This window comes from Helicoverpa armigera, chromosome 27, assembly GCF_030705265.1.
Source record: "Helicoverpa armigera isolate CAAS_96S chromosome 27, ASM3070526v1, whole genome shotgun sequence".
Classification (NCBI taxonomy): Eukaryota; Metazoa; Arthropoda; class Insecta; order Lepidoptera; family Noctuidae; genus Helicoverpa; species Helicoverpa armigera.
The window spans coordinates 4,892,106-4,911,922 of NC_087146.1; the positions used below are offsets into that span (position 1 = coordinate 4,892,106).

At 35.3% G+C, this 19,817-nt stretch overlaps 2 protein-coding genes across 3 annotated transcripts in view; both read left to right on the top strand.

Annotated features, from left to right (window-relative positions):
* The window catches only part of LOC110384619 (steroidogenic acute regulatory protein-like), a 35,620-nt gene extending 26,841 nt beyond the window's left edge, over nt 1-8,779 (top strand). Inside the window, exons 8-12 of one of the 2 annotated variants that reach the window (XM_064041960.1) lie at nt 1,303-1,455; nt 3,109-3,213; nt 3,901-4,106; nt 5,777-5,889; nt 6,328-8,779. In XM_064041960.1, the coding sequence (XP_063898030.1) occupies nt 1,303-1,455; nt 3,109-3,213; nt 3,901-4,106; nt 5,777-5,889; nt 6,328-6,437 (687 nt within the window). In that variant the 3' untranslated portion in view covers nt 6,438-8,779. Of the gene's footprint in view, nt 1-1,302; nt 1,456-3,108; nt 3,214-3,900; nt 4,133-5,776; nt 5,890-6,327 lie in introns of those variants that run through there. The other variant, XM_064041959.1, reaches the window with a different exon arrangement.
* Nucleotides 8,780-18,567: 9,788 nt separating this feature from the next.
* Nucleotides 18,568-19,388, top strand: LOC110384646 (histone H1.1, embryonic-like). Its single transcript, XM_021346044.3, has one exon. The coding sequence runs from the start codon at nt 18,582-18,584 to the stop codon at nt 19,293-19,295; it is 714 nt and encodes a 237-aa protein (XP_021201719.3). The 5' UTR covers nt 18,568-18,581; the 3' UTR covers nt 19,296-19,388.
* The last annotated feature ends 429 nt before the right edge of the window (nt 19,389-19,817 follow it).

The window sequence follows — 19,817 nt, forward strand, 5'->3', positions numbered from 1 at the left end:
ATTTGTGTGTGTGTAAATATGTAAATTGTCTTTGTATGAGTCGGCGACTGGGCCACTTCTATATGCTCATCTCCTTTGGGACCGGCTTCCAGTCTTACAGAATGCCGTTGAGTACCATTGTGCCACACGGAGCGACTGCCTACCTGACCTTTATCCAGTTACCTGGGCAACCGAATACACATTGATAAGACTGGTTGTCAGATTCCTGAATGAACGTAACGATTGCCAATGATGTTTAAATGACAGCCTGGGCCCATTTAACGTGCCTTGTGAAATACAGAGGAACTCATCATAAAATGGACGGCTACCCATCCCTCTTCGCTTAGCATTATTTCAACGATGGACTCGAGTGGCTGTTACTTAGCCACGAGATCCTCTCGTAAACTCCCTTATTTTGGTGGGAAATTATCAAATACCCCCTCCCGCTGCGGGTGCAGCGTGAGGGAGTGTCAGGCTCTTACTGACTAAAACCCATGTTTCTTCTTTAGCCATTTATGTACCAGCGCCGCGGTGACTCGCGAACAATCCCGCAGCCCCGGCAGGCTTTGGCCCTGATCGAGTAAACTAGGTAGCAACTCAGTTACTACCCAACAAAATAATTTATTTATCATTGTATTATGAATTTTTATCTGTACATAAACGTAATTAAGGATAATTTATGTAATCAATATTATAATGTTTGGCAATTATCTCATTAGCGGCAATCAATTTATTCATTCTTATCGAATGTCTAGCTTGATACTGTAAGTCATTTCCTTATCTTATTAAAAGTGCATTAATTTAGGTAAGTATTCTTGTAAAATAATCCGCCGAGTGCAAGGCGGATTCACGTACCAAGGATTCCGTTCCTTATTATCTCTTTATCATCATCTCCCGAGCCTTTTCCCAACTATGTTGGGGTCGGCTTCCAGCCTAATCGGATGCAGCTGAGTACCAGTGTTTTACAAGGAGCGACTGCCTATCTGACCTCCTAAACCCAGTTACCCGGGCAACCCAATACCCCTTAGCAATACTGGTTGTCAAACTTACTGGCTTCTGACTACCCGTAACGACTGCCAAAGATGTTCAATGACAGCCGGGACCTACAGTTTAACGTGCCATCCGAAACACAGTCATTGGTGTCCAAGATATACTACTACTCTACTATATACAAACTTCGAAAAGTTGCATTGGTTCTTGGATCTCACTTACTTGAGAGGTTGGTTCTTTACCCATTAGGCCACCACGATTAACCCTAAAATTACCACCTGTCCTTTATTTCTTTTAATTCCTATATTAAAATTAAGTTATTTTGTCCCACAGATAGACGAATACAAAGCTCAAGCGGAGGAGAGCATGCACAATGCATTCCGTATTGTGAACTTGCCGAACTGGAGCGTCGAGAAGAAAGGCTCGAAGGGAGACGTCGTGGAATCTAAGAAGACTGAACAGTTTGGCAAGGTTTATAGGTTTACTGTAAGTATTATATGGCTTATTTTATGTTTCTTTAGTTATTTAATTGAAAACAGTGCGAAAAACTGCCCGTACAGGGATAAAATATAGCCTGTGTTACTCGGGAAGAGTGTAGCTTTCCAACAGTGAAGAATTTTTCAAATCGGTTCAGTAGTTTTTAAGTTAAACAAATTAACAAAGTTTTCCTCTTGTGGTGCCTCCCTGTTCCTGAAAAGTCTTGTCGCTCTCGAGTAAAAAAATATAGCATATGTCTTTTCTCAGACTTGACTATAGTTGTAGCTTTCTTTTAAATCGGTGTAGTAGCTTTGATGCGAAAGTCAGGCAGAGTTACTGATTAACCGAAAATAACACTGTACTTTGGAAAAGTTAGGGACACTCCCATGCACACTAAATAGTCGGCCTGCATGTTGATCGAATGGGTAGCAAAATCTTGATTCCAATCATAGTTTTCAGTCATTCTGGTACCGGATAAATATCTGATCTTTGTAATGTGCGTACTACCATTCATCTTCATACTGAATTATGAGCCCAAAAAAACTATCGGCCAACTGAAAGTTTGCAGTGCGTTGGCTCTCATGTGGAAACAAACCGTCTTAATTTGATTACCTATTAATGAGTAAATATGTATGTACCTATTAATTAATCTATCATGCGTGTTCGATAAAATATCAGAATTTAAGCCATCATTATTTAAATGCGGATTAAATATTACATTATCGTTCAAAAGGTAAATAATAAATAAAATTAAGCCGCTTATATTCTTTGGAACAATCTTTGTCTATTGTTGCATCATAATAATTGTCATGTTGCTATGAGGTAAGGTCTAAAGTTTTTTCCTAAATCTTCTCAAGAATGATTTGAAATTCTATAATATAATTATATACAGAGTGTGTCGTTCATAATCACATTAAATCCTATCACATATACTTTATGATATTCTATGGCGAGTTGTAAAAAAATAACCCAATCCATTCAGTGGTTTAACCACAGGAGTCATTTTTCGTTTTTATAATTTACAACATCATGTGTAAAGCAGAGATAAAGTTCGGAGTATTGAATGTTTTGATCAGTTGACAGCTGTCAGTTTTCAAGGGAGAATTTCAGTTGTTTGTAAATACTGACTTTTATATGGTGTTCTAATTTTCGCACATTTTTATTCTATTTACTTTGTTTGAAAAATTCATTTTTTTGTTTTTACGTACTTTTCTTTTTTATTTCTGTTAATCGACATATATTAACCAGTATATTAACGCATTTCATTTAATGTGATTATGAACGACACACCCGATATATAATTGAAAATTTAATAATGTAAAAAATATATGTATATCATTATCATCATCCTTTTAAGCGTGTGCTGGGCACAGCCTCTTCCTCTACAGAGAAAGATTGAGCGTTAATCACCACGCGTGCTCAAATTGCTTAATTTAAAAAAAAAACAGCTTTTCTCAAAATTTTCTATTTATTCTCAAACATTTCTACAACTTACCTATCCTTAGCTTTGTGATTAGAGATTGAGCTAGTGTGAATATTCAATTGCTCATCGTAGAAAATTCGATAAGTTATAAAAATCCACCGTAAGATACCTATTCTTAAAAAGTAACTACCGGTACCCGTATTGGACCACTTGGTTTATTTTGTAATTTCTTTTTCCAGGGTGTAGTAGAAGCCCCACCACAGTTTTTATACGAAGAGTTCAGAGATAATCTCACTAAACTGCCAGAGTGGAACCCCACCATATTGAAGAGTGAGCTTATAAAGGTAAGTGCACATTGCAGCAAGTTTCACGTTAATCACTATATAGTATAAAACAAAATCGCTTTTTCTGTCCCTATGTCCCTTTAATTATTTTTATTAGAGGTTTCTTTTAATAGAGTGATTAAAGAGGAAGGTTTATTTGTATGAGAACATACATTAAATGGGGGAAATACTGTTATCCCGTGCAAAGCCCGGAATGGATCGCTAGTTTTTCATATAATACATCAACTGCCAAACCTTTTTCCAACAATGTTGGCGTTGGCTTCCAGTCTAAACAGATGCAGCTAGAGTATATTAACTGTCTAGCCTTTGAACAACTATGTTGGGGTCGGCCTCCAGTCTAACTGCATTCAGCTGAGCAGCTGTCACATAGAGCGACTGACTATCTGATCTCCTCAACCCATTTACCTGGGTAACCCGATGCCCTTTAGTAAAACTGGTTGTCCGACATTCTGGGTTCTTTAACGATAGCCAAGATTTGAAAATGTCAACAATTGCCCATAATTTAACGTTGGTTAAAGGCGGATACAATTTCAGACTTAAAGTCCAGGTCAAGATGTTTTCCTTCTCTTTTATACAATCATTGGTGTCCAAGAGGTGTGCTATAACCACTAGGCCTTCCTTTTTAGTACTAATATTTACATTTTGCAAATCTTTATTCTTTATTAAAATTTCCACCTTAACTTTCAGGAAGTAGGTCCCGGCGTAGACCTGTCCTACCAGGTCACCGCCGGTGGAGGTCGAGGTATTATAGCACCCAGAGACTTCGTGATCCTCCGTCGCACGGCGCCCTTGTCCAAAGAGGGGCAGGTGGTGTCTTCCGACCCTGACAGCTACATCAGCAGCGGCGTCAGTGTCACCGTGCCGGGGTACCCGCCTCATAGGGATATGGTCAGGTAAGATATGGCAAAAAAGTGCAGTTTTCAATGTGATTTTTGGTGTTCTTCTAGGATCCAAGGTCACTAAGAGTCCTTCTAGAAGTTGCTAGGGAGGGTATTTAAGGGTATTTGGCGGGTTTTTGGTGATTTTGCTAAGACTTTAAGGAATTTTGGCAATTTTTTGAGATTCTGTGTCTTTGATCTAAGGTCACTAAGCGTTCTTCTAGAAGTTTTTAGAATAGTTTTTCGAGGAATCAAAGGAGCTAGGATGTGGAGTTTCTTTTTAGGGAAGTTTCTAGGGTGAAAGTGTATTTTTGGAAATTTTCGAGTGTTTCAAATAGCCTTAAGGGGTCTTAGGAGCAAAAGGGCTAGTTTTGTAGTACAATCTTTGTGGAGATCATACAAACAAACTGACAGACAGACAGACTTCGTGATCCTCCGTCGCACGGCGCCCTTGTCCAAAGAGGGTCAGGTGGTGTCTTCCGACCCTGACAGCTACATCAGCAGCGGCGTCAGTGTCACCGTGCCGGGGTACCCGCCTCATAGGGATATGGTCAGGTAAGATTTAGCAAAAAAGTGCAATTTTTGGTGTACTTCTAGGATCCAAGGTCACTAAGAGTCCTAGGAAGGTTATTTAAGGGTATTTGGCCAGTTTTTGGTGAGTTTTCTAAGATTTTTGGCAATTTTTGGTCTTTCTGGACAGGTTTTTCTAGGATCTAACGTCGCTAAGAGTCCTTCTAGAAATATTTAGAAAGGTTTTTCGAAGAATCAAAGGAGCTAGGATGTGGAGTTTCTTTTTAGGATTTTTTTTAGGGTGAAGTGTGTTTTTGAAAATTTTGTAGTATCTCAAATAGCTATAAGGAGTCTTAGAAGAAAAAATGGGCTAGTTTAGTAGTACAATCTTTGTGGAGATCATACAAACAGCCAGACAGACAGACTTCGTGATCCTCCGTCGTACAGCGCCTTTGTCCAAAGAGGGTCAGGTGGTGTCTGCCGACCCTGACAGCTACATCAGCAGCGGCGTCAGTGTCACCGTGCCGGGGTACCCGCCGCATAGGGATATGGTCAGGTAAGATTTGGCAAAAAACGTGCAATTTTTGGTGTACTTCTAGGATTCAAGGTCACTAAGAGTCCTTCTAGAAGTTGCTAGGAAAGTTATTTAAGGGTTTTTGGCGAGTTTTTTTGTGATTTTTCTAAGATTCTAGGGATTTTTTTGAGATTTTGGGTCTTTTTGGACAGGTTTTTCTATCATGTAAGGTCACTAAGAATTCTGCTAGAAGTTGCTGGGAAAGGTTTTTAAGGGTCTAGAGGAGCGAGGATGTGGAGTTTCTTTTTAGGGTATGTTCTTGGGTAAAAGTGTGTTTTTATATATCATATAGCCATATGTATGAGGTCTTAAGAGGAAGAGTCTTGGGCTTGTTAAGTAGTATCATCTGTGTGTAGTTAAAACCAGAAGTTGAAAAACAGACACACAGACTCAGCCGTTGTTTTCATTGGATATTCAAGATTCGAATAAATTATATATTGATATTTTAGTGTCAGTGCCATATTACATAGAGGATAGAAGAGGCAAAAAAAAAACATGATTACAAATCTTGTTTATTCTGAAAATATTTGCGCACTGTAGGTATAAAAATATTTTCATTAAAACGGATCATATTAATCAAATAATTTTCCTTGATTTCCAGAGGTCAAAACAAGGTCGGGTGCTGGTTCCTCAAGCCGCGAACGGTACAGACTTCAGGCGGCAAGATCGAGACGCACACCACCTTCCAATGGCTTATGTGCTGTGATCTTAAAGGTAAGTTCTTATAAGGAACTGCCTAGCCTCTTCCTGTTAGGGATGGCTTCCAGTCTTACTAGACGCAACTAAGTTTTACATGCGTCTTCTTAACCCAGTTACCTGGATATTTAGATAACCCTTGCTAAGACTGGTTATTAAATTTTTTGAGCTTCTGACTACACGTAACTACTGTCAAAGAGGTTTCAATGACAGCCGAAGGAGGAACACGATACAAGATGATCATATATTTATTTATTTTGACCTTGCCAAAGTCTGCTTAACTTTATATTCAGTCAAAGCAAAACTAGCTTTCTCCGCTTCCCTAAGGAAAACGTCCCCAGATAAAAATATTTTTCAAGCAATATTACTGCCAAGTTTCTTCAAAATTTTGTGTTTATGATATCAGTAGCCAGGAAGCCTAACATCTCACATAACAATATTTTACTTCATTTACAGGTAAAATCCCCCAATTTGTGCTCGACGCCGCCTTCGCAACTGTGATGTTGGACTACATAGTACACGTGAGAAAATTCGCGGCCGACGCTAAACAACAGGGCAAATTCTAAACAACCACACACTATGCAATTTGTATTCAGCAACCTTTCACTATGGCGGTCTTATAAAGTACAGATTACAGCAACTATTCATGCTGCTAGCAGTTATAAGAAACTACAGTGGATTTAGTGTTTGGTTGGCGCAACCTTCTACTATAAAGTTTAGATTCAGCAACCATTATCTAAGGTCAAACAGAAACTTTTAAGAACCAAATAGTTACAAGTTTTTGGACTTAAATATAAATAAATACAGTTAACCAAAAACTTTTCAACTGAAACTAACTAGTTACGAGCAACCATATTCTACAAATACTCCAGAATACCAAAGTTGCAGAGTCAACCAGAATGTGATGACAACCATCAGCTTTAGCTTTATATAGCGTAACCATACACTATAGTTATTTTAACAAAACCAACCATACACTATGGTGCTATAGGTGTCAACTAAGCAACCTTTTACTTTATAGTCACTGAGCAACCAATTGCTATAAGATTATTTTGAGCAACCACATAGTAAAAAATACGGGCTTAATTAATATGTAGCTAAAACTATCATATGACCAAATAGGACTAAAAAGCCTTCGTGTTTTTTTTAAACCATAAATTAGATGACGTTGGTTACAAAAACCAGATGACTAGCAACCATTTAGTGATTGAGCAACCATTGACTGTAACAACCAAAAACTTCAATAATATTTGTTTGTAAGCACATTCAAAGTATAATAAGAGCAATTTATTTTCTAACGAGATCTAGAATAAGATTCCTACAACTATGTGCTTCAATTTTAAAAAAATATAGTAAAAATTCGTTTATTTTTACTTTTTTTATTTAAAAAAATATCTATGATTTTCTACGTAAATTACTCCTTCCGTTCTTAGATTATAATTATATAGATAGTCCAATGTTTATAGCAATATTTTAATGACATTAAAATATCATTTAATTACGAAAATAACAGAAATACAAATCATGCATTTACATTAGTAATATTTTCAAAAGTACATACAAATAAACAAACTTTGTTTAAAGACAGATTATGACGAAATAAGTATTTGATATTCATGTATGAAAAAAGTATATGTTTTCATAAAGGTACGTTTTTAATGCCAACTGCCGACCGCACATGCAGTTGTAGTCGGCAGCTAGTGTTCAGAACGTACCTTAATGGTTTATTATTGTTAATGATCGGCACGAATCTTGAGCGCTAACTTTCACCTGCGCAGAAGTGATTTATTAGCAAAGAACCAATCCCGAGTGACGGCTATGACGCGATGCGCTGCGGGCCAATCACCGCTTTAGCCCGCCCCCGCGCTCACTTCATACCACAAAAGGGACCTAATAAATTACTTCTGCGCAGGTGAATGTCAGCGCTCAAGATTCGTGCCGATGATTGTCAAGTCGAAAAATCTTCCATACATCCATAACATGACAGTCAAAGAATGAATGAGTGAATAATTTCATTCAATCTTGGTATTACTAGCTTAATGCCAGTTTAATAGTAAAAAAAAACATTGTTATTTAAGAATATTTCTAGTAATAATAGCTTTTGTTACATAACTATGTATATAAAATCAGAAAAAATGTAATATATGTATGTATAGGTTAACTTTGACTGCAATTGGTAACCTCATGTTGTAAGTAATTTATCAAAAAGGTCTTCTTTTGAACGAAGCAAAGAACGAATGAATGACAATCAAAAGAGTGAATGATACCCATAATGAGTGAATGATCTGAGCCTTTTTATACTCGTTTGTATAAATTGTATGCATTTTATATGAAATAAATAAATAAGGAAAATTAATATATTAGTTTTTTATAATACAGGCTGTTTTTATTGGCTTTATCAAAGCAAATCCTTTCCTTATAGTTGAATTATACTCTGGTTTAATTTAAAAAGGGATATTAGTCTCTTTTCTAAAACATGTCGACCCTATTTTCAAAATGAACTTAACATTTTGAATCGCCTCAAAAATAAGCCTGTAGCCACCTAAAAAAAAAGCTGTATGCTTTAGCAAACTTATACCATTTAACTAAAAAAATGCAAATCTACTCTTGTATATAAGTAGATAAATTTGGTATTTTTTTAAAATGAATTTGACAACTTTGATGAGTATGATATGCAACAGAAATGAGCAATTAAAATAATATGTAAAACTTATTATAAAAACACAAGCTGTGTAGTAGACGCCATATTGAAAATGAGAGACAACTAGCGCCGCGGTGGGTGAATGTTGAACTAATTAAATAAAATGGCGGCTTTTCAATCAGCTGTAATGTTGAGTGCATATAAATATAGATACCTAAGTTAATGTATCATAGTTCTAAGGAAATAAACGATTTTTATACTGTAAAACTGTGTTTTTTTCCTACATTTGGCAGCCTAAAGTATATATTCCAATAGTAAACGCCAGCGATACTATCCCGTAGCTAATACACCGCGCACCCTAAGCAAATATAGCTTACAACCTTCCGCTGTACAGGCTGTATTATAGTTATTGGCACGGATAATGAGCTCTCGGCGGAAGAGTGGGGATCCTTTGCGCACTGTACACTTATGGCAATAAACCAATAAATCGCTTCTGCGCAGGTGAACGTCAGGGCTCAATATCCTTGCCGATGATTATACTAACCTGAAAAAAAAAAAATCTTCTCAAGGTTAGAATTGAAAACTAAACCTTACTTATTCATATCTTCTTTTACACACTCCAAGGTAAAAACCTTTATGTAGCTACTAAAATTTATCTCCACGACGACTTTATCTCAATCGGTTTAACTATATCACAGAAAACGTAACAAACAAAGTCACTAATGATGAAACTGTTGAAAACAGCTACGTAAGTAACAATCTTTTGGTCGACTGTCATTCGAACAGATCGACGCAAGTAGTCATCATCATCATCTCAGGCATAGGACGTCCACTGCTGAACATAGGCTTCCCCCTTAGATCTCCACAGATAAGTACCTGTTGTAGTACCTAATAATGATCAGCTAACAATATAAAAAGATTGCACCGGTGTGCGGCACTGTGACGCATACAAATGTTTCTTCTGGTCTACTCGCTCCAGCAAACAGTAACAAATTGCGTGCGAACATTTCTAAAACCTAGGATACGCTAAATTCCAATATTTGTTCGTGAACACATACTAGCCGCAGGTTTGGACTCGAGTTAACGCGTACCCATCTGATACGTATTTTGTTCGCGATCAGTTTTGGTGTTTTAATCTCACCTAACAAAGATAAATCACAGTCAACTTAAAAAGTACATGCGCACTAGGATTTTTAAACGCACCATAACGTTTGTTTACACGGGCCGAACTAAACTCCCTTTTTTTAAATTCGCTCGATTAAAACTCAGATCTTAGATAATTCCTATTTGACCCGCCCCTACCATCTCACCATCCCTCCCTAGTCATTACCAATATAAAAAACTGAGCCCTAATATCCATAAAAAAACCATTGCAAAAAATATAGTGCTATAGCTTTGTAAATTACCTAGGTATTACCGCCCCTACAGGGAACGTCAGGCAAACAGGTGGCTTTGTTACGTAGGTAAGTGCTAGGGTTCCCAAACATACTGTTTTTCGATACATTATAGGTAGGTACTAAATGCGAGTGAAAAAAATGTATATTACACATGGGTTTCAGGTACCTTCATAATATTACCTAAGTATATAGTACAAATATGTATACCAAAATACTGTTTTTTCTTTTAATTGGCTGGTATCCGGCCTAAAGGGTGATGAGGCTTTTGAATATTTTAAAAGTAACACCAATTTATTAACCTCTACAAGAACATCAAACAAAATTGTCTTTAACCGTTTAAAAAAATAATAAGTAGGTAAAAGTAGGTACCTACTACGTTACGTTTTTTTTGGAAAATATATTTTTATTTCTTCTCCAACGTAGTCATAGCTAAATTTTTTCTCGAAAAAAAGGTTGGTAACCCTAGTACCTAAGTGGTTAATTGCCAGTAATAATAAGTAATTAGTGGTCAGGCGCCTCCTACAATGTGATTAGCAACACGCTACCTGACGTCATTGGTAATTAGTTTATACTAGCTGTTTCTTGTGGTTTTGTTTGAGAGAATTATTTTGCATGTGCAGTTGAAAATAGGCACTTCTATAAACTTGTAGTCTTACTTGATACATGGGCTGGATAATCATACAAATACTTCTTGCAATTACATAAAAATATTTTATTAGGTCGGCCCACTTATATGTAATTAGGTATGTGTGGAATCTAATGCATCTTAAATCCATTTCTTGAAAGAAGTCCCGCAGACGCAGTGCTCTTGTCTATGCGATAGCTCAGAAAATATGTACAAAAATATATAGTTCCACAATTTTCCGCGAGACTTCTTTCGTGAAATGGACTTTAGTCCATTAGGTCGACCCTGTGTATAAATATGTAATGGAATCTAATGTAATTTAATTTAACTATCTTCCAAATATCGTAGCGTCGAAAAAAAGGGAAGCTGTAAATATGTAATTCTGATGACAATACTACCTATAATAATATGGTCGAACTAATCTGATGATGGAGTCGGAAGATAGATACCTATTAACTGGAACTTCATGATAGAACATCGTAAAAGCGTGTTTCTCTAGTATTTTTAAAACTATTAAGTAATTAATTATATTAAAACTTCCGATACAACAGTTTTCCTTGTTAGCGCAAATAGGGCTTCATCATTATCATCATCTCAGCCATAGGACGTCCACAGCTGAACATAGGCCTCCCCCTTAGATCTCCACAGATACCTGTTGGAGGCGACCTGCATCCAGCGTCTTCCGGCGACCATTTTAATAGGGCTTAGGACTTAGGGAAGTTATAAGAGTAATTTTAAGCAATTATAGGCAAAAATCCCTGCATCTAGACTTTATTTTTCAATCGAAAAGATGAATAAATACAACGATGTTAAGTTAAAGGACTATGCAGTTACAATATAAAAATGTGGGTGGACAATAATTTCTGCTCGTCAAAATAAGTTGTCTTGTGGGTACTCTGTAAAATTGACTTGGTTTGCATATAAAAAGAGGTTTTGGTTCAAACTGCGCTCAGTTGTCTTTTACGAATGAATGACATCGGCTGTCTATTTCTATTTATTCCTATATTGCAGGATCGATGATTGCAGGCAACTAGGGCCTATAGAAAAATACAATAGGTAGGTACATAAATGACATTACAATACTTATAAACTAATACATAAAATAATAAAAACAACTAAAAGCTACGTAAGTATTAGACACGAATTATTGTCTATGAATGTTTACAATACTCACAACTTATTACTCAATACTTTTATTACTTTCCACATGTAAGTATTCTTAGGTGTGGTTATACTTATAAATAGTTCACATGTCGGGCACAGCAAAATTAGGAGTACTTACAATAGGATATTAGTCAAAGGTTTTTATTTCAAATCGACTTACTACAGGTGTTTAAGATACGTCAAGCTAGTCGTGCGATTCAAAAAGTGGGTCTTATAGAGAAGAATCGTCAAGAAACTCCATACACACAATTTTTTTTAAGAAGTGAGAAATTAAGCTGTACCTAAATATTACGCCTATTGTCGAGACTGGTGGGCTCGGTCGAAAGATCGAGAAGTCTGGAAGCAAGATGGGGAGGCCTTTGCCCAGCAGTGGGACAGTATGGGCTAAAAATAAATAAAATAAAAGTATTTCCAAGGAAAAAGATTTTATTTTGCTCGATCAATTTTCTAGTTTTTATTATATCTCTGTGTGTTAGTACTTTATTAACTTTAGTTAGGTATATGTAGGTACATAGAATGGATAACCTAAACGCAGTGCATACTTACACCTAGATCCTCATAGATCATAGACATAGGTAGATACCTATCAATACGAATAAAACAAATACGAAATAGTTGCTGCTTATTTTTGAGGAATTCTCTCGATTCCTGTCGTCATCGTCAGCGAAAAGCCCTTATTTTGAAATGTCGTCAGATGTATTTACAGCCTTACTTATAAAATCAACTAATCATCTTCTAAGTATTGTTTTAACTAATTACTACTTAAAGCCATAAGTAGTGATTAAATTATTTTTACCTATAAACGTTGCTTAAGCATGTCTTAAGTAATGAACAGATAATGACATAAAAACATACTAATTTCTCAACACTACCTGAATGTTGGTAGCTTAAAAAAATATTTGTCATCAAAACGTTGTGTAATGGCAACAATGGCATCCGTAAAATATAAAATTAAAAAGTTGAGCTGTCAATAAACCGGAAATGAAAAATCAGCTGGTAAGAATCCAGCCATTTTGCTAATTAGCGGGTTAAACAAGGCCGTGTGAGGCTACTTAATTTGACAACTCATATAAGACATTGCTAAGAAAATAATTTAGTTAAGCCACGTTTATACGTAAGCAGCCTTACTTATAAACGTGAATTAAATATAAGTAATACTTAAGGGCTGTTTAAGAAATTTCCTACTAATAAACGTTGCTTAAGCATGTCTTAACGAACATTTAATCACTACTTAAGATTTTAAGTAGTGATTAGTTAAAATGTTGCTTAGGAGGTGATTAGAGATTTTATAAGTAAGGGGAAAGATTTTTTCTTAAACACCCCTTAAGTATAACTTATTATTTAATTCACGTTTATAAGTAAGACCGTTAATGTCGAGTTTCTTTTTTGTTTTACAAAGATGCGGTCAATCAATAATTTCCCCCCAGATTACGCTTCATGAAAATCACTAAACAAAATCAACCATTAAATAATAGCGGTATCTTCTTATTTTTAACCGACTTCCCAAAACGGAGGAAGTTCTTTGAGAGTAGGTAGTGTAGATAAGTTTCATATAGGTCATTATTATTTTTACTAGTTGTTCCCTGCGGTTTCACCCGCGTTCCGGGAGAACTATGGAGACCACAAGTTATATGAATTTTCTTTCGTATTTTTTATTTATCTGGGTAACTTTTTTATTTTTCATACCATAAAAATCTTCCTGACTACAACGAAGAGTTATCGAAATCGGTCAAAAAGTAGGTGCCTGGTGATTTTTAAATAAGACTAACAGCCTTACTTATAAAAATCAGCTAATCATCTTCTAATCATTGTTTTAACAAATTACTACTTAAAGCTTTAAGTAGTGATTAAATTATTTTGACCTATAAACGTTGCTTAAGCATGTCTTAAGTAATGAACAGATAATGTCATAAAAACATACTAATTTCTCAACACTACCGGAATGTTGGTAGCTTAAAAAAATATTTGTCGTGAAAACGTTGTGTAATGGCAACAATGGCATCCGTAAAATATAAAATTAAAAAGTTGAGCTGTCAATAAACAGGAAATGAAAAATCAGCTGGTAAGAATCCAGCCATTTTGCTAATTAGTGGGTTAAACAAGGGTGTGAGGCTACTTAATTTGACAGCTAATTTAAGACATTGCTAAGAAAATGATTTATAGTCTGATTTTTAATTCGAGTCAGTAAAATGACAGGGACAACTGTCACTTTCACAAAAAAGGGTGACCCACTACAATAGTGATGTTCCACAATCGATCGACTTAGAAGTTTAGTCATGATTTTAGTCCTGCCAATAACAAAAAAAATATATAGCAACAGTATTTTATGTAATATTTAATTACATGTTTTCAGTTTAATTTCCGTAAATTACATATTTATGTTAATATAAAGCCAATTTGATATTAATAAAAAAAATTAATGTATGTACAAATAAATAAATGAATGTAATCTAGACTAACTTTTAATTCTCGATTTAAAAATCTCGATTTTCCACATGACTATTTATTTGGGACCCTATTTTTTTAAAACTGTGCAACACTGGAAATGTCATTTTACTGACTCGAATTAAAAATCAGACTATAGTTCAGCCACGTTTATAAGTAAGATTTTTTCTTAAACACCCCTTAAGTATAACTTATTAGTTTATAAGTAAGACTGTTAGTATTTAATTTCATTATAATATCTAGCTTTGTTTGTCGTCAGGTGTAGAGAATAATAGGGCTATATTAATTTCATACGTAAGTATTTACCTGGCTTCATATTAACTCTATAGGTACCTACATGCTTACTTAACAAACATCATTATCAAACTAAGCCAATTCGGACACAAACCTCCTTTTTATACAATACAATATACCCACAACACTTTTGCACACGAACAGAATTTGCTATTTACCCACAATTTCAACGTGTTATTACTTTTCATACTAAGATTTTTATTTTTGCTTTTTCATTTTTATTTATTTTTTTAAGTATATCTTAGACACCAATATTCCAAATATTCCAATGACAGTGTTTCGGATGGCACGTTAAACTGTAGGTCCCGGCTGTCATTGAACATCCTTGGCAGTCGTTATGGGTAGTCAGAAGCCAGTACTTAAGTCTGACACCAGTCTAACCAAGGAGTATTGGGTTTCCCAGGTACCTAACTGGGTTGAGGGGGTCAGATAGGGCAGTCGCGCTAAAGCACTGGTACTCAGCTGAATCCGGGTAGACTGGAAGCCGACCCCAACATAGTTGGGAAAAAAAGGCTCGGAGGATGATGTTTTTCACTTTTATTTTGTCTACATTTACTTTTAAGTCTTCACTTGTAAAACCTAGTCTCAATTTTGCTACATAAGGGAAGATCGAAAAAGCCCCAACACAGGTACCTGTTATTATCTAATTACTTACTGGGGTCGTCTCATTTATAAAATGTATTTATTTATTTACTAGAAGGAGAATCAACAGCTGTAACAAAGGGATAACAATTCTATATGATATAGTAAGCCAATTATAGATTCTCACGGGTAGAAACTGAAAAAGTAACAGACAACTTAGGATCACTAACAAGCACGATAAAAAATAAATAATAAGATTATAACAAAATATCACTTGGCACAATCCGCACTCTTGAAAAAGTCCGCATTCAGCTGAGTGCGCGCAGTATAAATAGTGGTAAATGGGTCAAATGAGAAGAACATTAAAGTCTTGAATGTTTTGATATAAATAAACATTTTTTTCATTTTTCATTTCATTTTCGCCTTGTAAAGCACTCAGCTACATCCGGTTAGACTGGAAGTCGACCCCAACATAGTTGGCAAAATGGCTCGGAGGATGATGATTTTATCTTCGCCTTGTCTTGTAACTGTGTACATATACTGTTAAATAAAACAATAAATTTACATCTAAATCTCATAAAGATTACAAATTTTATGGACGCAAAAATTCAAACGTTAATTAATGCCGTTTTGTATAGCGAAAGTATTAATTTTACTTGAGTATAATCGAACTAAGAAGAATCTTTAAAAATCTAACCGAAATCTACGTTTTAAATAAATCCCATTTATATAAAGTTCTAATGTAAGATTTACATAACCTAGCTTTATTTACATTGATATTTACATCACAAGTCTATATCTAAAACGCGTCCAAAAATTCACCCCTATCGCTATCAACTGGGATTTGATCGTCTAAGATTAATTAAAAATGGTTCGGACGTAACCAATCAAACTATTTTTCAAATCAGTTCAGTAGTTTCGGAGCCTTTAGGTTACAACAACAAAAAACTATCATATTAACAAATAACACGCTTATTACTACAAAACATGTCTATAGTAGATACTACATATATATAGATAGATATAGAATATATTACTGTCGTTAGGTTGAAAAAAGTACAAAAAATCATAGATACTTACTCGCCAAGCAGATGCATACGACTAAACCAATTTGAACACAAATTCCCCATTCATACTAAAACCAAGTGGATTTTACAAAATACCCACAACACACGGATTATGCACACGGATAGAATTTTCTAGTTACCCACACTTCAGGTCTCAAAAAGTTAGTAAATGATCTTATTTTTTATATTTACACTGATTCTTTCATTAACTTTTGATTTCGTCGTAATTACGTACAAAAGACATTAAGCATAGTTGTGAAAATTAAATCGAAAATATCTATACCAAAGTAATAGATAGGTAATAGGTATCTTATCGTGTCTACACTTCTATACTAACCTCTAGGTATATCTATTATATAAAAATAAGTCGGGTTTTCCTCCCTGACGCTATAACCTTAGAATGCACGAACCGATTTCCACGGTTTTGCATTCGTTGGAAAGGTCTTGGGCTCCGTGAGGTTTATAGCAAAGAAAATTCTGGAAACTCGATGTCCGAACTCTACGCGTGCGAAGCCGCGGGCGGAAGCTAGTTATCTTATAAAATTAACTTTATTTACCTCAAAAGTCAAAGAAAAAGTAAAATGAGTCGTGGTGGCCTAGGGGGCAAAGAACCAACATCTCAAGTATGAGGGCAAAGCAACTTTTCTAAGTTTGTATGTACTTTCTAAGTAGGTATATCTTAGACACCAATGACTGTGCTTCGGATGGCACGTTAAACTGTAGGTCCCGGCTGTCATTAAACATCCTTGGCAGTCGTTATGGGTAGTCAGAAGCCGGTAAGTCTGACGCCAGTCTAACCAAGGGGTATCGGGTTGCTCGGGTAACTGGGTTGAGGCGGTCAAATAGGTAGTCGCTCCTTGTAAAAAAAACACTGGTACTCGGCTGAATCCGGTTAGACTGGAAGCTAAACCTAACATAGTTAGAAAAAGGCTCGGAAGATGATGATGAGGTTGTAGAAAAATACAATAATCATAGATACTTAATCGCTAAGTAAGAGCATACGACTAAACCAATTTGAATAGAAATTCCCCATTTATACTCAAACCAAATCGATTTTACCCACAACACTAATTAAACACACGAACAGAATTTACTTTTTACTCACAAAATCAAAAGTCATTTATTCAAAGTAGGATGAAAATCAGCACTTTCTGAAGGTCAAATTTACAAAAGACAGCCCCCAAAACGCCCGCCCTTCACCACTTCCTATGTGTTTTTGCTGGGAAGAAGTGGCGCAACAAACTCCGCAGCAACTTTCACACAATTTCTTAGGTCTCATAAAGTTTGTAAATCTATACTTAATACCTATTATGAAGCTGAAGACTTTGTGTGTTTCAACGAGAACTACTGAAATAAGTCTTTTTGCTTACGTAGGTATAAGTAATTAAATAAGTAGTAAAATATCCGAAGCAAAAGGATAATAAAAAATACGCTTTATCCTCTTACAATACCCAAATGAAATCGGACATGAAAATTTATTTTCTCTCTTTTAAGTACTTAGAATAGAATAGAATCTTGGGGATGATACGCATGAAACCAAATGTGTGCTAAGTATGAATGTAGATGGATGGAGAGGAAGAGGAAGACCTAAGAAAAGATGATGGATTACCTGAAAGATGACATGATTAAGAAGGGAGTGAGTGTCAGTATGACGAGTGACAGGGGAAAATGGAAGAGGATGACATATTGCGCCGATCCCGAATAAAATTGGGAACAGGGCAGGAGGAAGAAGAATAGAATAGAATCTTAGAATCTAATCTATAAATATAAGAATTATAAGGACCTATGTTGTGGCAATCATTTAGGTGCACCTAGGCGAAAAAATTAATAAAAAACAAAAACTAATTCAGCGAGTAAAACAAAACTGAAATAAAGTAGGTAAATGCAAATACCTATGTGATTAAAGAACTTATCTAATTTTTGCGATTTTTAGAAGCACATAGTCACCTTTGGTGTGCGTCAATGCATTATATAAATCGTTTCATTACATAACTTCGGTAGCACCTAAGTATCTACTTACGATCAGCGTCAAAAGTAGCTTACCAAAGTTAAATTGTCAAAAGTACCAACCAACGTATTGGGATATAATTTCTTAACAACACAAACGCCAAAATTTACTTAATACAAAAAAAAGTATCGAGATACTCTAGTAAGTTATCGAAGACTACGAGCAACTTTTAAAGTAAGCCTGCACGAACTTAAAGTGGTCAACTAATAAAAAAACACGAATATCATTTCTTCGTTAAATTCATACTAACGCACTATACCAACTGAACTCAATAGCCAATCACAACTAAGCAAAAAACAACAGAACACCACTTTTATATGCAAACCAAACAGATTTTTCAACATACCGACATAATTTTAACATTTCCTCAAATTACGACCGCTTCGTCGCTACGGTAAAGTTTGCGTTTATTTAACCTCCTATTTATTTACGGAAAACTGCTAAAAATATATTTAAAAATAACAATAATTCTTCGTAATCATAAAAAATGTCTTCCGAAGGTTCAGATATCGAATTACAATCAGCTTTACCGAAAAAGTCCAACAAGAAAATGCCGCCAAGTCCTTCGGATGGAATGTTAAATACAAAACCAGAAAAGAAACTAACCACGAAGATAATGATTAATCAAGCTTTGATGGATCTTAATAGCAGGAAAGGCGTTTCTCTATACGCAATCAAGAAGTATATACAAGAAAAATACAACGTTGATACGGAAAAGTTAAACTTTCATATGAAAAAGTACTTAAAGAAGGCCGTTGAAGAAGGAAAAATCGTTCAAATGAAAGGAATCGGCGCTTCTGGGTCCTTCAAGCTAGTTCCGATAAAGGAAAAGAAACCTAAACCCAAAAAGATGTTAAAAGAGAAAGAGAAGAAACCAAAAGATCCAGAAAAGAAGAAGAAAAGTAAAGAAATGTCTAAGACTGCAGACGCCGCAGAAAAAGTTACTAAAAAGAAACCTGTCAAACCCAAAGAAAGTAAAGAGAAATCTACTAAGACTGCCAAACCAGTAAAAAAGATGGAAAAAGATACAGAAAATAAGCCTTTCAAAGGAAAGAAAAATGGCGAAGAGAAAGTCAAAAAAGTTAGAATTGCTAAAGGCATGCAAACTCCGTCGAAGAAAAAAAGTATGATGCGAAGAAAAAGTATTGGTTCTATCATTAAACCACCAAAAATGAAGCCCAGTAAAAGCGCGAAAGCTTAAATAATGATTTTTTGTGTTATTCTTAATTTCTGTTTTATACATTCTTATAATTGTTAATTAATAATAATTGGTAATAAATGGTTATGGTTTTTATTTACGCAGTTTTATTTGGTAATCCCTTTAATTGCTGCTACCCAGTGGATAAAACCTTATTATAACCAAGACTTCACTGTCTATCTGTCCGTCTGTCACTAGGCACACCAGGCTGTATCTCATCAACCGTTTTATTGTGCTATGTGTTTCTGTTGCCACTATAGGTAACAACAAATACTGAAAGCTAGAATAGAATCAATATTTTAAGGTCTCCCGTACGACAAAAGTTATATTTATACATGGTGACACTCACATAATACCGATAGAATTCGATTTGTAACATGTTTGGACTTTAAAAAAGACTATGACCCTTGAGTTTCTTTCGGCGTTTCTTCTCAGGGATCAGTCAGTTAGGAAATGCCGACCCCAGCGTTCTTAAAATGACGTGTAAAAGTGATGTAATGTCCAACTTGCAAAATAAACGATTTC